This window comes from Emericellopsis atlantica (assembly GCF_019669845.1).
Source record: "Emericellopsis atlantica unplaced genomic scaffold F5Z01scaffold_9, whole genome shotgun sequence".
Classification (NCBI taxonomy): domain Eukaryota; kingdom Fungi; phylum Ascomycota; class Sordariomycetes; order Hypocreales; family Bionectriaceae; genus Emericellopsis; species Emericellopsis atlantica.
Genome location: NW_025764711.1, coordinates 254,566 through 273,758, shown reverse-complemented (window position 1 = coordinate 273,758; position 19,193 = coordinate 254,566). Strand labels below are relative to the sequence as shown.

The 19,193-nt window shown below is 56.9% G+C and overlaps 8 protein-coding genes across 8 annotated transcripts; 2 read left to right on the top strand and 6 right to left on the bottom strand.

Annotated features, from left to right (window-relative positions):
* Positions 1 to 211: 211 nt before the first annotated feature.
* Positions 212 to 936, bottom strand: F5Z01DRAFT_548976 (uncharacterized protein; the record flags this gene model as incomplete). Its single annotated transcript, XM_046260587.1, has 2 exons — positions 212 to 283; positions 341 to 936. Coding segments are annotated over 2 exons (648 nt in total), but the record flags the coding sequence as incomplete, so codon positions are not given.
* A 37-nt stretch (positions 937 to 973) lies between these two features.
* On the bottom strand, positions 974 to 4,999 carry F5Z01DRAFT_619624 (amidase signature domain-containing protein; the record flags this gene model as incomplete). Its single annotated transcript, XM_046261098.1, has 9 exons — positions 974 to 1,144; positions 1,195 to 2,093; positions 2,147 to 2,470; positions 2,988 to 4,125; positions 4,177 to 4,336; positions 4,395 to 4,481; positions 4,529 to 4,629; positions 4,681 to 4,765; positions 4,818 to 4,999. 9 exons carry the CDS (start codon positions 4,997 to 4,999, stop codon positions 974 to 976), a joined length of 3,147 nt encoding a protein of 1,048 aa, XP_046119508.1.
* A 502-nt stretch (positions 5,000 to 5,501) lies between these two features.
* F5Z01DRAFT_721399 (fungal-specific transcription factor domain-containing protein) lies at positions 5,502 to 8,224 on the top strand (the record flags this gene model as incomplete). Its single annotated transcript, XM_046266590.1, has 5 exons — positions 5,502 to 5,806; positions 5,861 to 5,961; positions 6,020 to 7,013; positions 7,068 to 7,402; positions 7,465 to 8,224. The coding sequence occupies exons 1-5, from the start codon at positions 5,675 to 5,677 to the stop codon at positions 8,222 to 8,224; spliced, it is 2,322 nt and encodes a 773-aa protein (XP_046119507.1). The 5' UTR covers positions 5,502 to 5,674.
* A 203-nt stretch (positions 8,225 to 8,427) lies between these two features.
* On the bottom strand, positions 8,428 to 9,868 carry F5Z01DRAFT_705023 (polysaccharide deacetylase). The gene is made up of 2 exons (XM_046266433.1): positions 9,366 to 9,868; positions 8,428 to 9,309 (listed from the first exon to the last, which is right to left on the bottom strand). The coding sequence occupies exons 1-2, from the start codon at positions 9,501 to 9,503 to the stop codon at positions 8,455 to 8,457; spliced, it is 993 nt and encodes a 330-aa protein (XP_046119506.1). The 5' UTR covers positions 9,504 to 9,868; the 3' UTR covers positions 8,428 to 8,454.
* Positions 9,869 to 10,055: 187 nt separating this feature from the next.
* F5Z01DRAFT_699303 (major facilitator superfamily domain-containing protein) lies at positions 10,056 to 12,509 on the bottom strand (the record flags this gene model as incomplete). The annotated part of the gene is made up of 3 exons (XM_046266376.1): positions 11,466 to 12,509; positions 10,264 to 11,411; positions 10,056 to 10,076 (listed from the first exon to the last, which is right to left on the bottom strand). Exons 1-3 carry the CDS (start codon positions 12,007 to 12,009, stop codon positions 10,056 to 10,058), a joined length of 1,713 nt encoding a protein of 570 aa, XP_046119505.1. The 5' UTR covers positions 12,010 to 12,509.
* Positions 12,510 to 12,643: 134 nt separating this feature from the next.
* F5Z01DRAFT_680618 (aldehyde dehydrogenase domain-containing protein) lies at positions 12,644 to 14,161 on the bottom strand (the record flags this gene model as incomplete). The annotated part of the gene is made up of 1 exon (XM_046265613.1): positions 12,644 to 14,161. One exon carries the CDS (start codon positions 14,159 to 14,161, stop codon positions 12,644 to 12,646), a length of 1,518 nt encoding a protein of 505 aa, XP_046119504.1.
* Positions 14,162 to 14,507: 346 nt separating this feature from the next.
* On the bottom strand, positions 14,508 to 15,325 carry F5Z01DRAFT_548872 (uncharacterized protein). The gene has a single exon (XM_046260585.1). It carries the CDS (start codon positions 15,223 to 15,225, stop codon positions 14,644 to 14,646), a length of 582 nt encoding a protein of 193 aa, XP_046119503.1. The 5' UTR covers positions 15,226 to 15,325; the 3' UTR covers positions 14,508 to 14,643.
* Positions 15,325 to 17,154, top strand: F5Z01DRAFT_548877 (uncharacterized protein). The gene has a single exon (XM_046260586.1). It carries the CDS (start codon positions 15,425 to 15,427, stop codon positions 17,057 to 17,059), a length of 1,635 nt encoding a protein of 544 aa, XP_046119502.1. The 5' UTR covers positions 15,325 to 15,424; the 3' UTR covers positions 17,060 to 17,154.
* The last annotated feature ends 2,039 nt before the right edge of the window (positions 17,155 to 19,193 follow it).

Below are 19,193 nucleotides of genomic sequence, written 5' to 3'. Positions count from 1 at the left end.
AAGTTGGCACTACTTCCTCTTTTGGAATTCTCCAAACTCTTGCGAGTCGTGACCGCGGGGCTCTCGTCTTTTCGCAACATCATATGAACGAGCGACTCGCAGTATCTCGCCGTCTTTACGTGCCACTTTGCTCAGGACTACATCGATTTACCCCCTGAGATATTTGCAGAGAGGAGTGAACTATGGCTGCCACCGAGAAGAACCCCCAAGAGCTGGAAAAGGCCACCAAGCTCAACCATGTGCCCAAGGGCGAGGAGTACGACAAGATGATCTCTGGCATGCTGTAAGACCTATCATACGCTACGCCCCAGGCTTCCAAACACTGACCCGTGCGGCAGATATGACGCATTCGTGCCGGAGCTCCAAGCTGTTCGCTTCAAGGCGAGGAGATGGGCCATGAACTACAACAACCACTACCCCGCTGTCGAGACCTTTGATGAGGTCGCCGCAGAGCGCCTCCTCTTGCTGAAGCAGGTCATCGGCCACATTGATGACGACGAAGTCTTGATCGAGCCGCCCTTCTCCATTGATTATGGGTGCAACATCCGCCTCGGCAAGCGCTTCTATGCCAATTTCAACCTGACCATCCTGGACTGCGCGATTGTGACGATTGGCGACCGCGTGGCCATGGGACCGAATGTGTCCCTCATTGCCGCCACGCACGAGACGGAAGTCGAGAGTCGTCGGCAGAATATCGAGTTTGCCAAGCCGATTACGATTGGGGACGATTGCTGGATTGGCGCGCAGGTGGTCATCTTGCCTGGGGTGACGATTGGCGAGGGCTGCACCATTGGCGCGGGGGCCGTCGTATCCAAGGATATTCCTGCCTGGAGCGTTGCGCTGGGCGTCCCGGCCAAGGTGGTTAAGAAGGTCACACCACTGGAGAAGATGAAAGAGTGAACCGAGAGAGAAAAAAAGAGAAATATCATGTTCACGTCTACCTACATGTAGGGAAAGCAGCGCACAGGTTATATCAAATGTTCTTCCTCTTCCAACCACCTTCAGCCTCAAAAATCTCGCCCACCTTCTTACTCATAGCGAGCAGCTTGCGATCGTGGTATCGTGGACCAACGAGGGATAGGCCGATGGGCATCTTGTTGGCGCCTTGGAAACCAGGAACGTTGACGACCGGTGTATGCAGAGCCTTATCATATCAGCTAGTGGCCAGAATGAGCGGTCCTGGTCTATACATACCGTCCAGATCAGATTGAATGCCGCGCTACCGGTGCTCTCAAGCCCCGTGGGTGCTTCATCAGGCACACTGGGAACAATGACAGCGTCAAATTGGCCAAGCAGCTTATCGACCTGGGGCCTTGCTGCGGCAATATTGTCCCAAGCCGCAACCTGCTGGGCCCGGGATATGCCATGCGTATTCTCAACATGCGCATGCAGAAAAGGGTCCAGCTTGTTTTTGGCCTTGCGATAATCGGGTAGAAAGGCAGTACGGCCTTCTGAGTTGAGCACAGTGGCATGCCACGCTGGTAAGTCCTTCAGATGCTCAGGGAGTGAGATCGCCTGTACCGTGGCGCCGTGCGCCTCGAGAAGAGCCTTGGCCTTGTCCATTGCTTTTGCAGTTCCGTCGCCAACATGACTCCACGCCATTGTTTTGCACATGGCAAAAGAGGCGCCTTGGATCTGGAAGGACGGATTCGCTGGTTCGTCGTCGTGGATTTCAAAAACGTCCGCCAACAATTCGAGATCGGCAACGCTGCGGGCATAAAGACCCAACGTATCGAACAAGAGCGAGTATATCTTTTGTCCCTCGCGAGAGATGGCGTTCCACGTTGGTTTCAAAGCGTAGATACCGTTGAATGAACCTGGCCTGATAGTGCTCCCTCCCGTCTGCGTGCCTAATCCAATGGGTGCTTGAAAGTCGCCAACAGCGGCACCTGATCCAGAAGATGAACCACCAGGTGTCCTGCCAGGATCATGGGCGTTGGACGTCTTGGGGCCGGTTGTAGTGGCTGCAAATTCAGTGGTCGTGGTTTTGCCTAGGATCAAGGCGCCAGCGTGACGAAGGATGATGATGGAGGCAGCATCTACTTGCGGCGCGTCATTCTCATATATAGGAGAGTTGAACTGCGTCGGCATATCTGAAATTGATCAGTACGGCTCACGGCGCCAGCCTCGCCAGACTCGAACTCACCCTTGGTATATATCACGTCCTTGACAGCAACAGCGACGCCATGTAGCGGACCACGAGCCTCAGGGGCAACCTGGTCCAGCTTCTTGGCTTGTTCAAGCACATAGTCCGGGTTCAGGTGCGCCCACGCCTTGACTGCTTCGTCCCGCTCTTTGATGCGGGCGAGGAGTGAGCGTGCATAGTCCTCCACGGTCAATTCCCCCGCCTTCGTCCTGGCTACAACCTCGGTTGCGGTCAATTTGTACGAATCCATTTGTAAAGGGTGTGGCGGCAGTTTTATAGTCGAGGAATGAGTGAACAGCTGTCGCTGACGATGTGTGAATCGACCTGTGAGACAGATGTGCACATATACCCGCAGCGAGCCGATGCTCTGGTGCTCCTTGATGATTGTCTAGGCCGTCTATCGGAGCTGACGGATTGCAGGGCCGTCGTGTCGGCTGTTTCATCGCCGAAGATGGACCTGAGGGGGCGCCGAAAGCCGGCCTCCTCCCACGTGTTCGGGACTGCCGAAGAAAGGCATCCGACGATAAGGAAGTCAGTGACTGGGCGAATGTTGAGCGAGAGCTCCTGTAAGCTTTTATCTCTTCATCTTCATCTTGTGCGAATTGTGCTTCGAGTCTTGTGAAGTCACCATCATTCGTGTATTGAATACTTCATGGCCACGGTTGTTGTAACAAAGTGCATAATGACGAGGTCTGGTTGGCTTTCGGGCGAGTTTAATAGTTTGGAATCGCGTGAACGGGAAAATTCATCGTATTAAAGCTTCTAAATACAATTGCCAGATCCAGAACCCAAGCCTTGAAGTATCTTGCTCGTCTTGACGAACGCTAGATTATCTTATCACCTCCTTTCTCTCCAAACTGGGCCTCCTCGCCATCTGTGCCAGTAGGAGTCGGAGGCGCGTAAATCACAGTCTGTGCCTCCCGGTCGCCGTCAAAGAAACCTTCCCTGCCTTCGTTCGCCAGCCACTCCCAGGTGAAAGGGGCATCTTCGCGGCCTCTCGGGAAGATCCTCCACCTTGACTTGATCGGCAGCGAGGCGACGATGTACACGACTGCGGCTGTCACAAATGTGAGGATCCAGCCCATCATGTACATGTACCGCGAGGCATCGCTCATGAGCTGCGGCTGGTACTGCCCAATGAGGCCCGGAATACCCATGGTGGTTCCGAGCAGCCACGCAATCACACCGATCCAGTTGACACCGGACCAGAAGTGATACAGCCCGTACTTGCTCCCGTCATAACAGGACGGAACGTGAACGTTGCCCTTGCGGATGAAGGCATAGTCGACAATGATAACGGCACAAAGTGGTGCCATGAAGATGTTGTAGCTGCCAAGAAACGACAGGAACGCAGAGGCGTTCGCCATGAGTTTCCATGGGACCACTGCGACGCCAAGAACGGCGCAGAGCACCTGACCACGACGGATAGTGAGGAACTTGGGGAACAGACCGGTCATATCCGCTCCAAAGGGGATTGAGTTGGCGCCAAAGTTGGTGGCAAAGACACCGAGTAAGAAGGCCAGCGCCACAAAGAAAACGCCGGCGCGAGCGCCAGGGTTCCAGTAGTGGTCAAGAATCGAGCCAAGGAGGTCCCAGATATTCCAGTACGCCTCGCCCCAGATGCTCTGGATGGACGTCGTGGAAGCAAGGCCGAGGAAGAAGACGAGGACCGAGGACACAAAGACACTGACACCCTGCAGGGCACCCGCATCCCGAGGCTTCGCGCAATAGCGAGACAAGTCAGGCTGATTGACCAACATGGGCGAGAGGCTACCCATGATGACGTTGATGCCATTCATAATCATCCAGCCGAGGGGGGTCTTGTCGGCGAGAGACTCGCCAACATCGCTCGCCATCTTCATCGAGGAGAGGCCGCCCCCTGTGTACATGCACCATCCAAAGATGGCAAAGGCAGCAATGGGCATGGTGAAGCCCTTGACGGTGAAAATGTATTGGATATTTCTAGGGTGAATCCACATCTGCCAACGTCAGTTAGTTGATGTCGTGAAATTAAGAAACGCTGGTCTTACAAAAGGGAACTCCATGAGCCAGGCCAGGAAGAAGGCCAGGAGCACCTTTGATGTAATATCGGCATCGCCGGGCAACATATTGGTCATGTTTTGCCAGGAGCTGCCAAAGATGCATCGAAGCATGACAGAGAGGATCGAGCCAGCGTAAAACGTTTGGATTCTGCAGGAAACGTCAGATAGTGTCTTAAACATTCCTCAGAAGTCGAACGTCAACATACCCGTACCAGATGATGCACACAATGGCGCGAATGAAGATGAAGAAATACGATCCATACATCCCCATGCTTGAACGGCAGAGAACAGGGCTACCCGGTGTTAGCTGTGGTCTGCTGACAGGTATACAGACACTCACAATCCAATATGGTACTTTACGCCAGGACGCGCCATCAGAACAACGATAACGGAAGCCAAGAGGCCGCCCAGAACACACGAGATGAAGGATTGTTGCCATGTCTACATCCTCGTCAGTTGATTCCTTCAGAAGCCCTTCTGGCAGCCACTTACCAGACCAACTGCAACAAGAGACGAGCCAGTGTTCCACCCCGTCAAGCTAAATTGGTTGGAGAACCAATAAAGGGGAAGGTTGAACCTTTCCGACCGTCAGTATTTCTGTGAACAGCTATCGAGAGAACCTGGCGTACCACGTCCATGTACGATGCTCCGGGGGCGTCGGCTCCAAGTCCTTGTTAGACCATTTCGGGTCACCCACTGTGACATGGCCTTCATTTTCGACAGGCGCCTTCACAAAGTCGACAAATGCGGCCTTTGACTGGAAAGGGGCAGCCAGCTCCGCCCGCGTGGGAATGCGAGTTCGTCGAGCCATGTTGTCTACGATGAAATTTGAACGATTCAGACAAGTCAAGCTTCAAATTGCAACGATGGTGAGGTTGACGATCTTTCTCTGTATGACACTGGCATTGTTTGTATAATATACCCTGAGCTTTGAGCTCGTCCAAGTTCATGTTCAATTCCAAGACGATACTCACCCCAGACACTCTCTACAGAGGTGTTATCGCCACGTTGTCGGTTGTTTTGCACCCGACAGCCAAAAAGAACTTCACAAGACTGAGATGCCGGTAGTCAAATGCACCAACGGGCGTCGACAAGCCATGCCAGACAATGGAATTCTACTTTGCTGATAAGGCGTGACATGCTTAAGATAAAGGAGTTGGGGAAAAGATCCCCATTCGTTCCCCCATGTCGAGCGTAGAGATAAGACCCGCTTGTCTCCGCGCACGACGAGCACTTACACGGACAGCGCTTATCGCACCAAGGAAGAACTGCAAGTGCAGCACGCAGTCAGTAGCTTTTCATTATTCGGGGACGGAAGTTCCGATAGCTGGCTTGCGTTTGAGAGGACTGAGACTGAGCGGGTAGCGCGACACTGGCATCCGCCTCAAAGTGACCCGTCTCCTCAGAGTCTTCACCACGGGAAAACATTGTATTAGAACCAGATTCGAGTGCTTGAGATCGCTAGGTTCTGACCCGAAAAACAATCATGCCCCAGAATATGGGATCATCAGCCCAGAGCTTCGGTGGATCGAGCACGAGCTCGACACTGCCAACACAGACGGCTCGCAAGCCCCGAGTCGCCCTTGCGTGTAAGAGGTGTAAGAGGAGGAAGCAAAGAGTAATTTGCGAAAGCTCAAAGAATGCAAGGACACAAAGGGGCTGACTTGAACAGTGTGACGGTAACTCGCCCGTCTGTTCATCCTGCGAGCGCTCCGGCAACCAATGCATTTACGAGAAAGCCATTCGTCCACACTATCCTGGTGGCAAGACACTGTACGCACGGCGATCCTGCAGAGTATCCAGTAGTAAGACGTATGTCTGACAGCTGCAGGTACATCAACGCACTCGAGGAGCGTATTGCCTTTCTTGAAGCTCGCCTGCCTGCATATGCGGAGGATCACTTTGAGAATGAGTCCAGCAAGACAGATGCCTCCCCTAGACGAAAAGGTTCCCTGGCACAGAACCCAGAGTCTCCGCCCTCTCACCATGAATCGCAGTTCGATGAGATGGAAGGTGGTGAGAGTAACTCCATCGTCGACGGTGTCGCCTACCTGTCATTATGCGCAACGGGCACGACAGACAATTCACCAGGGCCATTCTACCTAGGCTCAAGCTCGGGGGCCACTATTGCACGTATGATACAAACCTCCTTGTTCAGGAAATCCGGTGGACGCGCGATCCCCAAGAGCAGCCAGTATGTCCAGGAGGTGCCTCCGTCATTCCCTTCATTCACTATGGCCCATTCGCCGACAATGGTTGGCATCGAGAGCGTGTTTGACTTTCCATATCCTGAGCAGGCAAAGCTCCTGTTCGATACTTTTTTTGACCGCCTCCACACGCGTTGGCCACTGCTCGACCGCAAAGTCTACTCGGCACTCTTTGAGAAACAGTACGACCAGCCCAAATTGCCCGTCATCGAGCGAAGCATAATGCACCTCATCTACGCCATTGCCGCCAGGTTCCTACAGCTGACGCGGAACCCCTGCGGAGTAGACTCGGAGAAGCACCTGGTAGCGGCCATTGAGCCCATGGACTATATTCTTGAGCAGCACAGTCTCGGGACAGTGCAGTTCCTCCTATTGCTCGCTGTGCACGGGCAACGATCTCCGTATGGCTCTGGGGCATGGAGCCAGGTGCGCTACGCCGTGTCGCTAGCGATTGAGCTTGGTCTGCATCGTGAACGGAAGGCTGTTTCGCGACACTGCAATGCGCGAGATCTTGAAATTCGGCGTAGAGTGTTTTGGTCGTGCTACAGCCTGGATCGCAGCACGAGCGTTCTTCTGGGGAGGGCTTTTGCGATTGCGGACCGTGATATCAATGTCGGAGTGAGTCCCTTCTCTTTTCTGGCTTTCAGGGGAATACCCGTCTGACCGACACAGGATCCCAGCACGAGCGTCGAGTTTTGGGACCTCACTCATAGTGAGCCTGCCGAGGCATCATCAAACAATTGGTCCAACATTGAGCCCTTCATACACATCACCAAGCTCGACCGTCTCCAGTCACGCATTCACCGGACCGTGTTTCGTGTCGATAAGGACGTCCTGGCTGGACCTCCCGACGAGAGACAGAAGCTGGATCAAAAAATGGTCAGCATGCGTCGGGACTTGGATCACTGGCTTGACACGGTACCTCAACCACCCAAGGACAGAAAGAAGATCACCTGGATGTACGATCCAGAGAGCGCCAACCACGATTCCCACGACTTCTACAGCCTGTGAGTCCACAAAATCGAGACCTGTGCCTAGAGTTATGATGTTAATGATATTCGTGCCGCAGGCAATACCACAAGTCAATCCTGGCTCTTCTCACCATCCTCCTACCAACTCTCGACCCTTCTGATCATCGATTCGCCACGGCCGCACACTCCGCTGCGAGCGTCTGCATAGCGTACAAGCGGCTGAATCAACAAAAGACCCTGAGCTACACAATGATCTCCCTTCACAGCTGCTTCGTCGCAGGCCTCACCCTTGTGTACTGCACGTGGAGGAACCGCGGTTTGTTCGGATACGACGTATTCGAGGCGACACAGGCTTGCTCCCAGAGCTTGACAATCTTTGGCGAAAAGTGGGCTGGTGCCGTCAAGTACCGCGACATATTCGACGCCTTGTCTGGCAGTCTGTTCAAAACACTAGTGAATCCGAACGGACAGGGCACGAGCAAGTCACTGGATCTGCAACGGCCGTCGACGCGCAAGTCACGGCAGGGCTCGACAGCAGGTGTCGCGCAACGGGTCCCGCCGCCTGAGAGCCAGCCAGCTCAGGAAATGGAGCCGTCGATGAGTGAGATGGTATCAGACGCTGTCAAGGAGGCCTTTATGGAGGTCGATGATGAGGCTCCTGGCGGCTGGCAGGGATGGCGCATGTGGAATGAAATGCTTGGGGACGGCAAAGACGAAGGGGCGCAAATGGACGGCATGAGCGTAGCGTATGGCCAGCACTTTGACATTGCTGGGATGCACGCGATGGATGGAGGACAGCATTATGACCCGATGGATGCCTCGGGGTGGGACTTTGGGGGGGTTCAGGGGCTAAGGTAAGAGGAGGCAGTAATTCAAATTCGATCGATCATGTACTGGAGGCAAACGACTTAAGCGTAGGTTCGTGTGTGATCTATGCTAGCGAAGATCAATCGGACTGGATCGTGTACTTGAGAGGCCTGATAGGTTTAAGGGGTCCCACAATCAATTAAAATCTTCATTTGCAGCTTTTGACACTCTACAAGTAGACTCATGTGCTTATTGTGTGAAGTTCAATTCCCTATACATGCTCATGCTAGTTGGCCCTTCTTGTAAGGGAACTGCTCCCGGAACGCCAACGCAATCTCGGTCCTGGTGGCCACCCAGACACCCTCCTTCTTCTCAATGTACTCGACAAAGTCCCTCAACGCCTTGAACCGCCCAGGGCGACCGACAATCCTGCAGTGGAGGCCAATGGTCATCGTCTTGGGCTGGCCATTCTCGCCGTCCTCGTACAAGACATCAAACGCGTTCTTCAGGTGTGTAAAGAACCCTTGCGGATCGCGGAAGCCCGTGCCTTGGCAGTGAAACTTGAAATCGTTGCAGTCGTAGCTGTAGGGCAGCATGAGGCAGCCCTTGGGGTCCTTCTTCTCGCGCTCGAGGGGTAGATCGGTCCAGTAGGGGATCTCATCGGCGTACGTGTCGCTCGCCCAGATGAGCTCCTCGCCCATCTCCTCGTAGACCTGGGGGATGAGCGTGCGGCTGTGGGGCGAGGGACGTCCGTAGTACCACCCCTTGGGCGCGTAGCCGGTGAGGTTCTTGAGACTGGTGATGCCCTTGCGGATGTACTCCTTCTCCTTGTCCACCGACCAGTCGTGGTGGTCGAGCCAGCGATACGCGTGCGAGGCGACGTCGTGGCCCTCCTCGACACAGCGCGTAGCCACCTCGGGCTGCTTCTCGACGGCCGAGGCCACGCCGTAGAGGGTGAACTTCATCTTGTGGTCGTTGAACATCTTGAACAGACGCCAGAAGCCGACGCGTGACCCGTACTCAAACTCAGACTCGACATTGTAGTTGCGCTCGTTGACGCGGTGCTGTGAGGAGGGACTCTCGCGAAGGACAAGCTCGTCGACACCGTCGCCTTCCAGTACAGATCGCTCGCCACCCTAGAAACGGTCTTGTCAGTGGCGTGGAAGGGGAGTACTGGGCCCGAGATACTTACCTCCTCGTAGTTAATGACAAAGGACACGGCAATCTTTGCATTGTTCGGCCACTTCAAGCCTTGGAGGCCTTTCTCGCCATAGCCCTTGAAGTCGCGGGCAAAGCCATAATCGGGATGAGGGTGGTACGACTCGGGCATTATGAGGAATTGGGGAGGTCAGCCAATACTGTGAAAATCGGTATAAGCAGCAGAGCAAGATCAAAGTGGCCTCTCTTTGCTACGTCGAGATCATGCTGTTATATCGGCCTTCAGATCATTGATCGGGGCATGGCAGCCGCACAAGCAGCCAGAAGTTCTTATCGCGGCCAACATGATGCCGATTGCGCGCAGTGTTGGTCCCGACATGAGTGATGTGGATGTCTGATGTGCCATTCGCGACCGGTCATCTCCAACAAACGTGCGATAAGGAATTGGAGGGTATCGCCAACCTCAGGGGTCCGAATCAATCAACGAGGGGCAATTGAGGGGCAGCTCAAACCTCCATCTAATAAGTTGTGGGCACGACCGTGTCCATGCGGTCGGTCGGAGGGAAACGCCCCGTCATGCAATGCGCGATAAGACTCGCAGCATGAGTCGGATTGTGGACTGCAGGGTCCGAGTTCGCTCACTGGTTTCTGATTAGACTAGCCGTCGAATCTCTACGAGTAGCTGTCCTTCGTGATCCCAGGGTCACTACACCATTGTGCAAGGTCAGATACGTCTGGAGGGCCGCTCAAGTGCAATTGTTATGTGTATATACGTTATGGCTATCTGTGACTTGTCTGCCATCCTCTCACGATTTTGTGGTCAGCCCATCACCCTGATGCTCGTTTCCCACGTAACCGTCTCTCGTGTCTATAGCAGCCTCATCCACCACACCAGTGCCCTTCTCGGGATCTTCGCCACCAAGTGACCCTACGTTAGATTCAGAGTGCTGCCCAGAGGACTCCGTCCCCGAATGTTTCCCTGCTGTCGGTGGCTTGAGGCTCGTGTTGCCCACCAAGGCTGTCAACAGGATGCTCAACCCCGAGCAGCACGTGTAAAAGATGAAGATGCGATGCAACCCTGACATGTACACATCCAAGATGTGGTCCTTTTCCTCCGTCGAAATATCGAGTTGATCGAGCGCATAGGTCGACGACGTCAACTCGGCGATAAAGTCAGCCGACATCAAGGGGCTGCCGGCCAGGTCATTGCTAAGCGTGTTGGAGAGCAGGACGCCCGAGACGACTAGCCCAAACGCGCCGCCGATGGTGCGTATAAAGTTGCGCAGGCCGGTCGTCACGGCGCGGTCTTCTCTGCGTCCGTTGGCATACATGCCAACGAGCGTAGGCTGCAGCGTCAGCCCGATGCCGGCGCCTTCAACAATCAAGATCCCAATCAGAGGCCCAATCTTGGTGTCACGATCAAACATGAGCGTCAGCCCATTACCCAACGTCCACAGCATGAAGCCAACAAGGATACAGTGCATGTACCTGTGCATTCGAGCCATGTACAGGCCTGAAAGTATCGAAGTGGCCGACGTAGTGATGACGACGGGGAGGATCAGAGCCCCCGATGCCAAAGCCGAGTATTGCAATATCGACTGGAAGTAGATTGGTAGGTAGAAGAAGTTGCCAAAGTACGCCAGCCCGGTGAGGAACGTCTGGGCGTACAACGCAGAGCAGTGAGGAGCCTGATACAGTCGCAGTGGCATGATCGGCAGCTTGGCGAGCTTCCATTCGTACAACACGAACAAGACAAAGAGCACGGCCCCAAGCGTCAGGGTAGAGATGACAAACGGTGATGCCCAAGCATATGTCACGCCACCTCCCGACAAAGGCACGAGCAGCAGAAGCGTGGATGCCAGGTTGAGAAGAATGCCCCCGTAGTCGATCCGCCTCATCTTGGCAACGTAGTCCCCTGATCTGTGTTTGAGCGGCAGATAGAACCAGATGACGACAGTCGTGGGTGCTGTGATCAGGGGGATCATCCAGAATACCCAGCGCCATGTGGAGGAGTCGACGACGGCGCCGCCAAGAAAGGGGCCGATGCCATTGGCAAGGGCGATGATCGCACCCAGCATGCCTTCAAATATGTGTTAGCTCACTTGGATCGCCAACTTGTCCACGAGGAGCGCACCTTGGTATTTGCCTCTATTCGCCAAGGTGGTGATATCGCTCACAATGATCATGACCAGGCTGTTGATGCCGCCTCCGCCAATACCAGCAATGGACCGGAAGGCGAACAGCTGCTCTGCGGTCCGGGAGAAGCCGCAGGCCAAGTCGCCAACGGCCATGAGGAAGAGGCAGATGAGCAGGAGATTCTTGCGCCCAAAAATGTCAGACAGCCGCCCGTTGATGAGCTGAAAGGCGGTCGAGGCTATCAGGAACGAAGCGCCCACCCATGATGTCGAAGTGCCCGTGTTGAGCTCGCCCGCGATCGCAGGTGTTGCTGTTGAGACGCTGGTCTGGTCGACAAAGGAGACGAACAGGCAGACCGACAGGGCTGCGATGGAGATGAGCAGCCTCTTTTGGGATAACTCGTTGCGCTGTCCGCCTATGCTTTCAGCGTCGCTGTTGTCCGTGTGCTCAGTCTTTTCCGGCATTGTGTCTGTCGTCGAGGGCTGGGTCTTGGTCATCACTCTGACGCTGTCGTCTTGGTGATTGCATGTACTTGAAGACATGGGAGATTGAGCAAGCCCGCGACATGAAGCGAGTGATGGAACGAATGCAAGGCTCTCTCTCAGTCAAGCTGGGCGCTGGTCGTTGGACAGATCTTGTCCGGAGGCCCGATTATCCTCAGCTCCATCTTCTTCGGGTCGGCATGTTGTTGCCCACAGAACGCGGCAGTACCGTCGACGAGGAGGCCATAATTTCCACATCGGCACATCGGCAGGATCTACTGTTAATGCAGATGTTTTGAGTCGGGCTGGCTGGAACCGTGACGCGATCGCCAGGCGGCGAAGAGCACAGAGTGAGAGACCCGCTGAGTGGGTAATGCGTTGGACAGGCATGCCATCTATGATTGGCTTCAATTGTAGTCGGCTCATTTTGGCCCGACGGATGGATTCGCTTGAAAAGTTGATTTTGCTGAATTCCGAATAAGGGATTGAAGGAATGGCTGCCGCAATGCCGTAGATGATGGCGAGATCTTGCTTGGCGGCACGGGCGCAGGGTAGGCTCACCCGTCTTGTCCAGGTACATGCGCCCCAAGAGAGACTAGTGAAGCAGACATCTAGGGAGCCTCCATGGAATCAATTCTCAGCTTTCATTTCGCTTGATATCTCAAAATCATGACTAGCTTTCACATGGATCGCCTTACAACTTGGCAAACACGCCCTTGCAGGCACCCCTCCCCAGCTGCACCAGCGTGCTCTTGGTCCTCATGTACGCCCTGATGCCCTCAGGTCCATTCTCTAGACCGACGCCGCTCATCTTCCAGCCGCCGACGGGCATCTCCGCGGGCGACTCGCCCCAGGTGTTGATCCAGGTGATGCCCGCGTCGAGCTGACGCACAACGTCCTGCGCCGTGCCCAGGTCGGGCGAGACGACACCCGCCGCGAGGCCCATGGGCGTGTCGTTGGCGCGCGCGATGAGGGTCGGCAGATAGTCGCCCTTGGTGGCGTATGGCAGGATGCACATGACGGGCCCAAAGATCTCCTCGCGCACGATGCGCATGTCGTCCGTGCAGTCGGAGAAGACGACGGGCGGCACCCAGTAGCCCTCCTCGGTGGGCTTCTTCTTCTGTGCGTCGGACGCGCCGTCGTACACGACGCGCGCCCTGTCCTGCGTCTTGCCGTGCGCAATGTACATGTTCACCTTGTCCCGCTGCGCGGCGCTCACCATGGGGCCAAAGTTGGTGCTCTCCACCTGCGGCATGCCCATCCGGACGCCCTCCCGGCACCGCTGGACAATCGCCGCCTCGACGTCCTTCAACAACCTGTCGGGGACGAAGACGCGCGTGCCGTTGGTGCACACCTGGCCGGTCGAGAAAAAGTTGGCCACCATGGCCACGTCGGCCGCTTCGTCGACGTCGGCGTCCGGCAGCACCACGAGCGGGCTCTTGCCGCCCAGCTCCATCGTGACGCCCTTCATGCCCTTGGCCGCCTCGCTGGCCACCTTGCTGCCGGTGCTGACCTGGCCGGTGAAGGAGACCTTGGCGATGCCCTCGTGCGCGACGAGGGGGGCACCGACGGCGGGACCGTCGCCGTAGACCACGTTGAAGACGCCAGGGGGCACACCGGCCTCGATGTAGATCTCCGCCAGCGTGTTGGCGTGGAGGGGCGTCACTTCGCTGGGCTTGTACACCATGGTGTTTCCGGCCGCCAGGCAGGGCGCTGATTTCCAGAGGGCGATCTGGATGGGATAGTTCCAGGCGCCAATGCCGGCGCAGACACCCAGTGGCTCGTGGTGGGTGAGCACGTAGGCGTCTGGGCGTAGGGTGGTGTGGTCACCGGGCTGCGAGCCGGCGACAAAGTGCGCATAGTACTCCAAGACGTCGACGCCGGTGATGACATCGACCGTCTTGGTCTCCCCCAGGGCCTTGCCGGTGTCGAGCGTCTCGGTCAGGGCGAGCTCGTCATTGCGCCGCCGCAGGATGCTCGCGGCTTTGAGGAGGATGGCGGAACGCTGGGGCGCGGGGGTCTGGCTCCATTGCTTGAACGCCTTGGTGGCCGAGTCGACGGCGGCATTGAGCTGCGAGGGCGTTGTGGTGTAGATGGTCGCAAGAGTCTTGTTGGTCGCGGGATCGATGGATGAAAAGGTCTTGGAGGGGTCCGAGGTTGTGGGCTGAGCCTTGCCCGAGTGGAAGGTGTGGATTTCTTTGGCGAAAGTCATGTCGTCTGGGGTCGTGAATGATCGTGTCTGCGTGGGGATGATGGATTGCACGTTGGTTCCTGGACGTGGTAACGTCGTGTACCAGAGGGTGGTGAGGCGTTGTGGTAGCTGCCGCGACAAGGGAATGATGCTCATGTACGTCGTCGGCGTCACTGATGTTGTTGTTTTTCGTTGGAGTGGAAGACCCTTGTCTCTTGTGACGATCCGGCCCCCGTCTCAATTCAGATTTTTTTTTTCACCTTGGTAGTACGTTATGGACCGCGATAAGCTCTGGCGTCCCCGACGAGGCGTTAGGTAGCTTTGGTGGTGCTGCTGCTGCACGACGTCGTGAATTCTCTCTGCCTGCATGCCTTTCCTTACGTGCATACGTCACGGATAGGCCGGAAACTGCAGGCGGTGAGGCTGAAACACACTGTGCCGGCACGGTGCAAAGAGGGGCAGATGAATGCAGATAGAAACGTGGGCTTTGGCAGATGCAAAATCTAACGGCGGCCATCGACAAATGACGCTGCGTGCATGGCCAAGAGCTCCACTGCTGTACAGTAGGCAGTGGATAACAGAAACAGTAGCAGAGTGAGCGGCGTGTCTCGGCATCCACCACGCTGACACGCGTGGAAAGAGTCGAGAAAAATTCTGCCGCCAGCGGGATCAGTCCCAAAGCGGCAGCTAAGCCTCACCTGTCGACAGAGTCGGGCCGTGCGTGCCCCGGCGCCCACACAGTTCTGCAGCTTCTCACCGCCCGCCCGCCGCCCGCATCTGGGCTGACTCGCGCACAGTATAGAGTTCGACGGCCTCACCATCTTCCCTGTGCCTCCACCGCGCGACATCCAACCACAGCCGCCAATTCCTCCAGCAGGATCCGCCCCAGCCCGCCGCACAGTGCATGGCGATCCTCGCAGAAAGTCGTCCTCGCCGAAGCCGATGATGGGTGGGCGGCACAGCTTCGATTCGACAGAGGGATGGATGGGTGCTCTCATTCCTGTCGGTGAGAGCTGGGAGGTCGATGCTCGTGGCCGTCCAGCCATTGCGAAATCTCTTCGCCAAGACTCCACCTTGATAAACATCACGAGGCTAACTTCTCTTCTCAGTCTCTATCTTTTCAAGCCCTCCCATCCATCCACCCATCCTCACCCTCTTCTTCCTCTCCCCTCCCAAACACCAGCGTCGTTGCTGCTCCCCACCCCGCGCGACATCACCACCAGCCTCTAGTCGCCTCGAGACACACGGAAAGTACCTGCCTGCCTACTTAGCAATCCGCCCATCATGGCCTCCGTCCACTCTCTCCCCGCCAACGCCGCCAATGCCTACGACTACATCATTGTCGGCGGCGGCACCGCGGGCTGCGTCATGGCCTCGCGCCTGTCATCCTACCTGCCCGAGAAGAAGGTGCTCATGATCGAGGCGGGCCCCTCTGACCTCGAGCTGGGCAACGTCCTCGACCTGCGCCAGTGGCTGACGCTGCTGGGCGGCGACCTCGACTACGACTACGGCACCACCGAGCAGCCCATGGGTAACAGCCATATCCGCCACTCGCGTGCCAAGGTCCTGGGCGGCTGCTCCTCGCACAACACGCTCATCTCGTTCCGTCCCTTCCGCCACGACCTCGAACGCTGGGTGGCAAGCGGGTGCGAGGGCTGGGACTTTGAGACGGTGATGCGCCTCGTGGACAACCTGCGCAACACCATCCAGCCGGTGCACGCGCGCCACCGCAACCAGCTCTGCAAGGACTGGGTGCTGTCCACGGCCGAGGCCCTGAGCATCCCCGTCATCCCCGACTTCAACAAGGAGATTGCGAGCAAGGGCCAGCTCAACCAGGGCGTCGGCTTCTTCTCCGTCTCGTACAACCCGGACAATGGCCACCGCAGCAGCGCCTCGGTCGCCTACATCCACCCCATCCTCAAGGGCGAGGAGCGCCGGCCCAACCTGACCGTCCTCACCGAGGCGCACGTCTCCAAGCTGCACGTCAAGAACGACGTGGCCTCGGGCATTGACGTGACGCTCAAGTCGGGCCAGAAGCTGCACCTCTCGGCCAAGAAGGAGATCATCCTCAGCGCCGGCGCCGTCGACACGCCCCGCCTGCTCCTCCACTCGGGCATCGGCCCCCGCAAGCAGCTCGAGGCGCTCGGCATCCCCGTCGTCAAGGACCTGCCCGGCGTGGGTGAGAACCTGCTGGACCACCCCGAGACCATCATCATGTGGCAGCTCAACAAGCCCGTGCCCGAGAACCAGACGACCATGGACTCGGACGCGGGTGTCTTCCTGCGCCGCGAGACCAAGAACGCGGCCGGCAACGACGGCGACGCGGCCGACATTATGATGCACTGCTACCAGATCCCGTTCACCCTGAACACGGGCCGCCTCGGCTACCCCGAGGTCAAGGAGCGATACGCCTTTTGCATGACGCCCAACATCCCCCGCCCCCGGTCGCGCGGGCGCATCTACCTCACGTCCAACGACCCGGCCGTCAAGCCGGCGCTCGACTTCCGCTACTTCACCGACCCCGAGGGCTACGACGCGGCGACGTTTGTGGCGGGCATCAAGGCCGCGCGCAAGATCGCCCAGCAGGCCCCCTTTGCCGACTGGCTCGACAAGGAGGTGGCGCCGGGCCCCAAGGTCCAGACGGACGAGGAGATTAGCGAGTACGCCCGCCGCGTCGCGCACACCGTCTACCACCCGGCCGGCACGACCAAGATGGGCGCCGCGCACGACGACGCGGCCGTCGTCGATCCCAAGCTCAAGGTCCGCGGCATTGGCGGCCTGCGCATCGCCGACGCCGGCGTGTTCCCCGACATGCCCAGCATCAACCCCATGGTGACCGTGCTGGCCATTGGCGAGCGCGCGGCCGAGCTCATTGCCATGGAGGAGGGCTGGAAGCCCGACACCAAGCCCAGGCTGTAAGCTGGCTCCGCCGCCGGATTGGCGTTTTTCTTTTTCTTTATTTGGCGCTCTCTCTCATGGCGAATGAATGCTTGTACTTTTAAGAGTTACACCCTGGATATCCATAGGCTGAAATGACATGACATGAACTGTACTAGGCCCTCGCGAGTGAAGAAGAAAACGAGTCTGCCGTTGACGACTGGAGAGAGTAATTAGTGGCGATCTGCGTGGCTCGCAGTGACGTGCATGCGTCGGACATGACAGCCAGGCGGACGCACGCATGTTCGGACCGGGGATCTGCGGCGCGCTAAACCTGGCCGAGAGCTGTGCTTGTGCCTGTATCCGTGTGTGAGGACGATCACGGTGCTGATCGATGACTGCTGTCTGTTCAGTACATAGCCATGACGCCAGGTGGTGGATTGCATCACGTCGGTTCTTGTGCCGGGCGCCAATGTCCCGATCCACGGGTCGCGATAGATATACATAGTAATGTTTGAGTGTGTTTGTATACTCCGTATGCCTGATGCCAAGAATACCGTGTGCGTGCCGGCATGCGTGTAACGTTGTATTTGCCTTACTTGGGCCGATGTTGTGGCCATTAATTAGTTGATTTCTGCCTATGCTGGTGGCAGACAACCCTCGCCTGGGAGGATTTGGAAGTTCAACCACACTTAAGTCGTTGGATTGTTTTTTGATATAGAGTTACACTTAAATGCTTCACAGCGCATTTGAGTGTTCCGGTGACTGCACATGACAGACAAGAGTGCAGATGATAGGCAAAACTCTGTCTTCGCTTATCGGCGGCTGATGCGTAATATAAGCACAGCTGGTACCTCCAGATCGAAACTTAAGATATCGACATCTGTAACATGCAGCAATATGGCCTTCGTCCCGGCTAGCAGCACGATCGAGGCATGCTGCCGGGTAGGCGCATCGGCATCAGATTCACAGACGGGCGTTGGCGGTCCTGCGGCCCAGCGCCCAGCGTCGATGGATATTCGACCTATCATCTTGCACGCAGCGCCACAAGTGGATGAACCCCGGGACTTCGGGGCGGAGCGCGTGGCCCCGAATAGAAGGGTCCACAGGGCCGGAGTGCAGGGCCGACAAAGTTCCATGTCCAGTCTCTGTCTGCGTCGCCAAACAACGTCCATCCCCTTTTTCCACACACGCTCCAGTCACTCGATCCGTCCATCCATCCATCCATCCACCCACCCACGATGCCTCACCCCACGCCTGGCTCCAGCTGCACAAGAGTGGGCGCCGGCTGAACGGCTATATCAAGTAAGAGAGAGTCTGAGAGAGAGAGAGAGAGAGAGGACATGGCTATCCCACCCGGCCAGGCGACTGGAACGAGTAGGAGAGACCATCTCATCTTATCTGGGCTTCGGTCCGGAACGTGCGCATAGATGACAGGCCAGGCCATTCCGTTCTTCTGGGCCCCATCTGGTGCATGCAATCTTTGTCCTCCCGTCGGCAATACGTGCCTACAGGCTACAGCTCGCTCGCCTCCTCGCTCGCCCGATCATCTAAAGGTCTGTCTGTACCTCTGTTTCCTGTTTGTAAAAGTCTTTCGCCATTTTGCACTCGACAAATATATGTCAAGGAGCTATTATTTCCAAGTACACATCACGTTGCCTTGAGGAATCTTTATTCAACGAAAGCAACACCAACGATACAGACGACAACGAGGCACACCCCAGTCGGACCCAGGAAAGCGACTGTATCACGTCGTGCGCGGACAGCGCCCTCTGCCATTGGCCTTTTCGTCCACCTACCACGACCTCAGGCCGAGCCATTTGGCGGCTTGCCTTTTTCTTTTTGCCGCCTTGTTGCTCCCAAGTACCTTCTGCTCATGGTGCCCGCCGTTGGAGTCATGACCTCCCTTCCCAAACGGCCACGCGAGGAGGAGGACGATGCACCGCCCACGTCCATGCCCCCAGGCTCCATTCTCGACCGCGCGCGCGCCCTGGCCGTTCCCTCGGAGGAGCGCGAGCGTAAGAGAGGACATGTATGGAGACCGTCAGCCCACACGACGAGCTTACGCCGAGATCACCAGGGGTATTTGGCGTCAGGTGCCCGCAAGGTGAGGGCGGCGCCGAGGGGTCTTGGACATGGAGGCGCTGGGACCGCTGGGACCGCTGGAACTACGGAC

Coding starts and splice junctions, on each gene's coding strand:
- F5Z01DRAFT_705023 (XM_046266433.1), bottom strand. CDS start 9,503: ATGCCCGAGTCGTACCACCCTCATCCCGATTATGGCTTTGCCCGCGAC. Junction 9,310..9,365: donor TTGTCATTAACTACGAGGAG/GTAAGTATCTCG, acceptor GACCGTTTCTAG/GGTGGCGAGCGATCTGTACT.
- F5Z01DRAFT_548872 (XM_046260585.1), bottom strand. CDS start 15,225: ATGTTTATCAAGGTGGAGTCTTGGCGAAGAGATTTCGCAATGGCTGGA.
- F5Z01DRAFT_548877 (XM_046260586.1), top strand. CDS start 15,425: ATGGCCTCCGTCCACTCTCTCCCCGCCAACGCCGCCAATGCCTACGAC.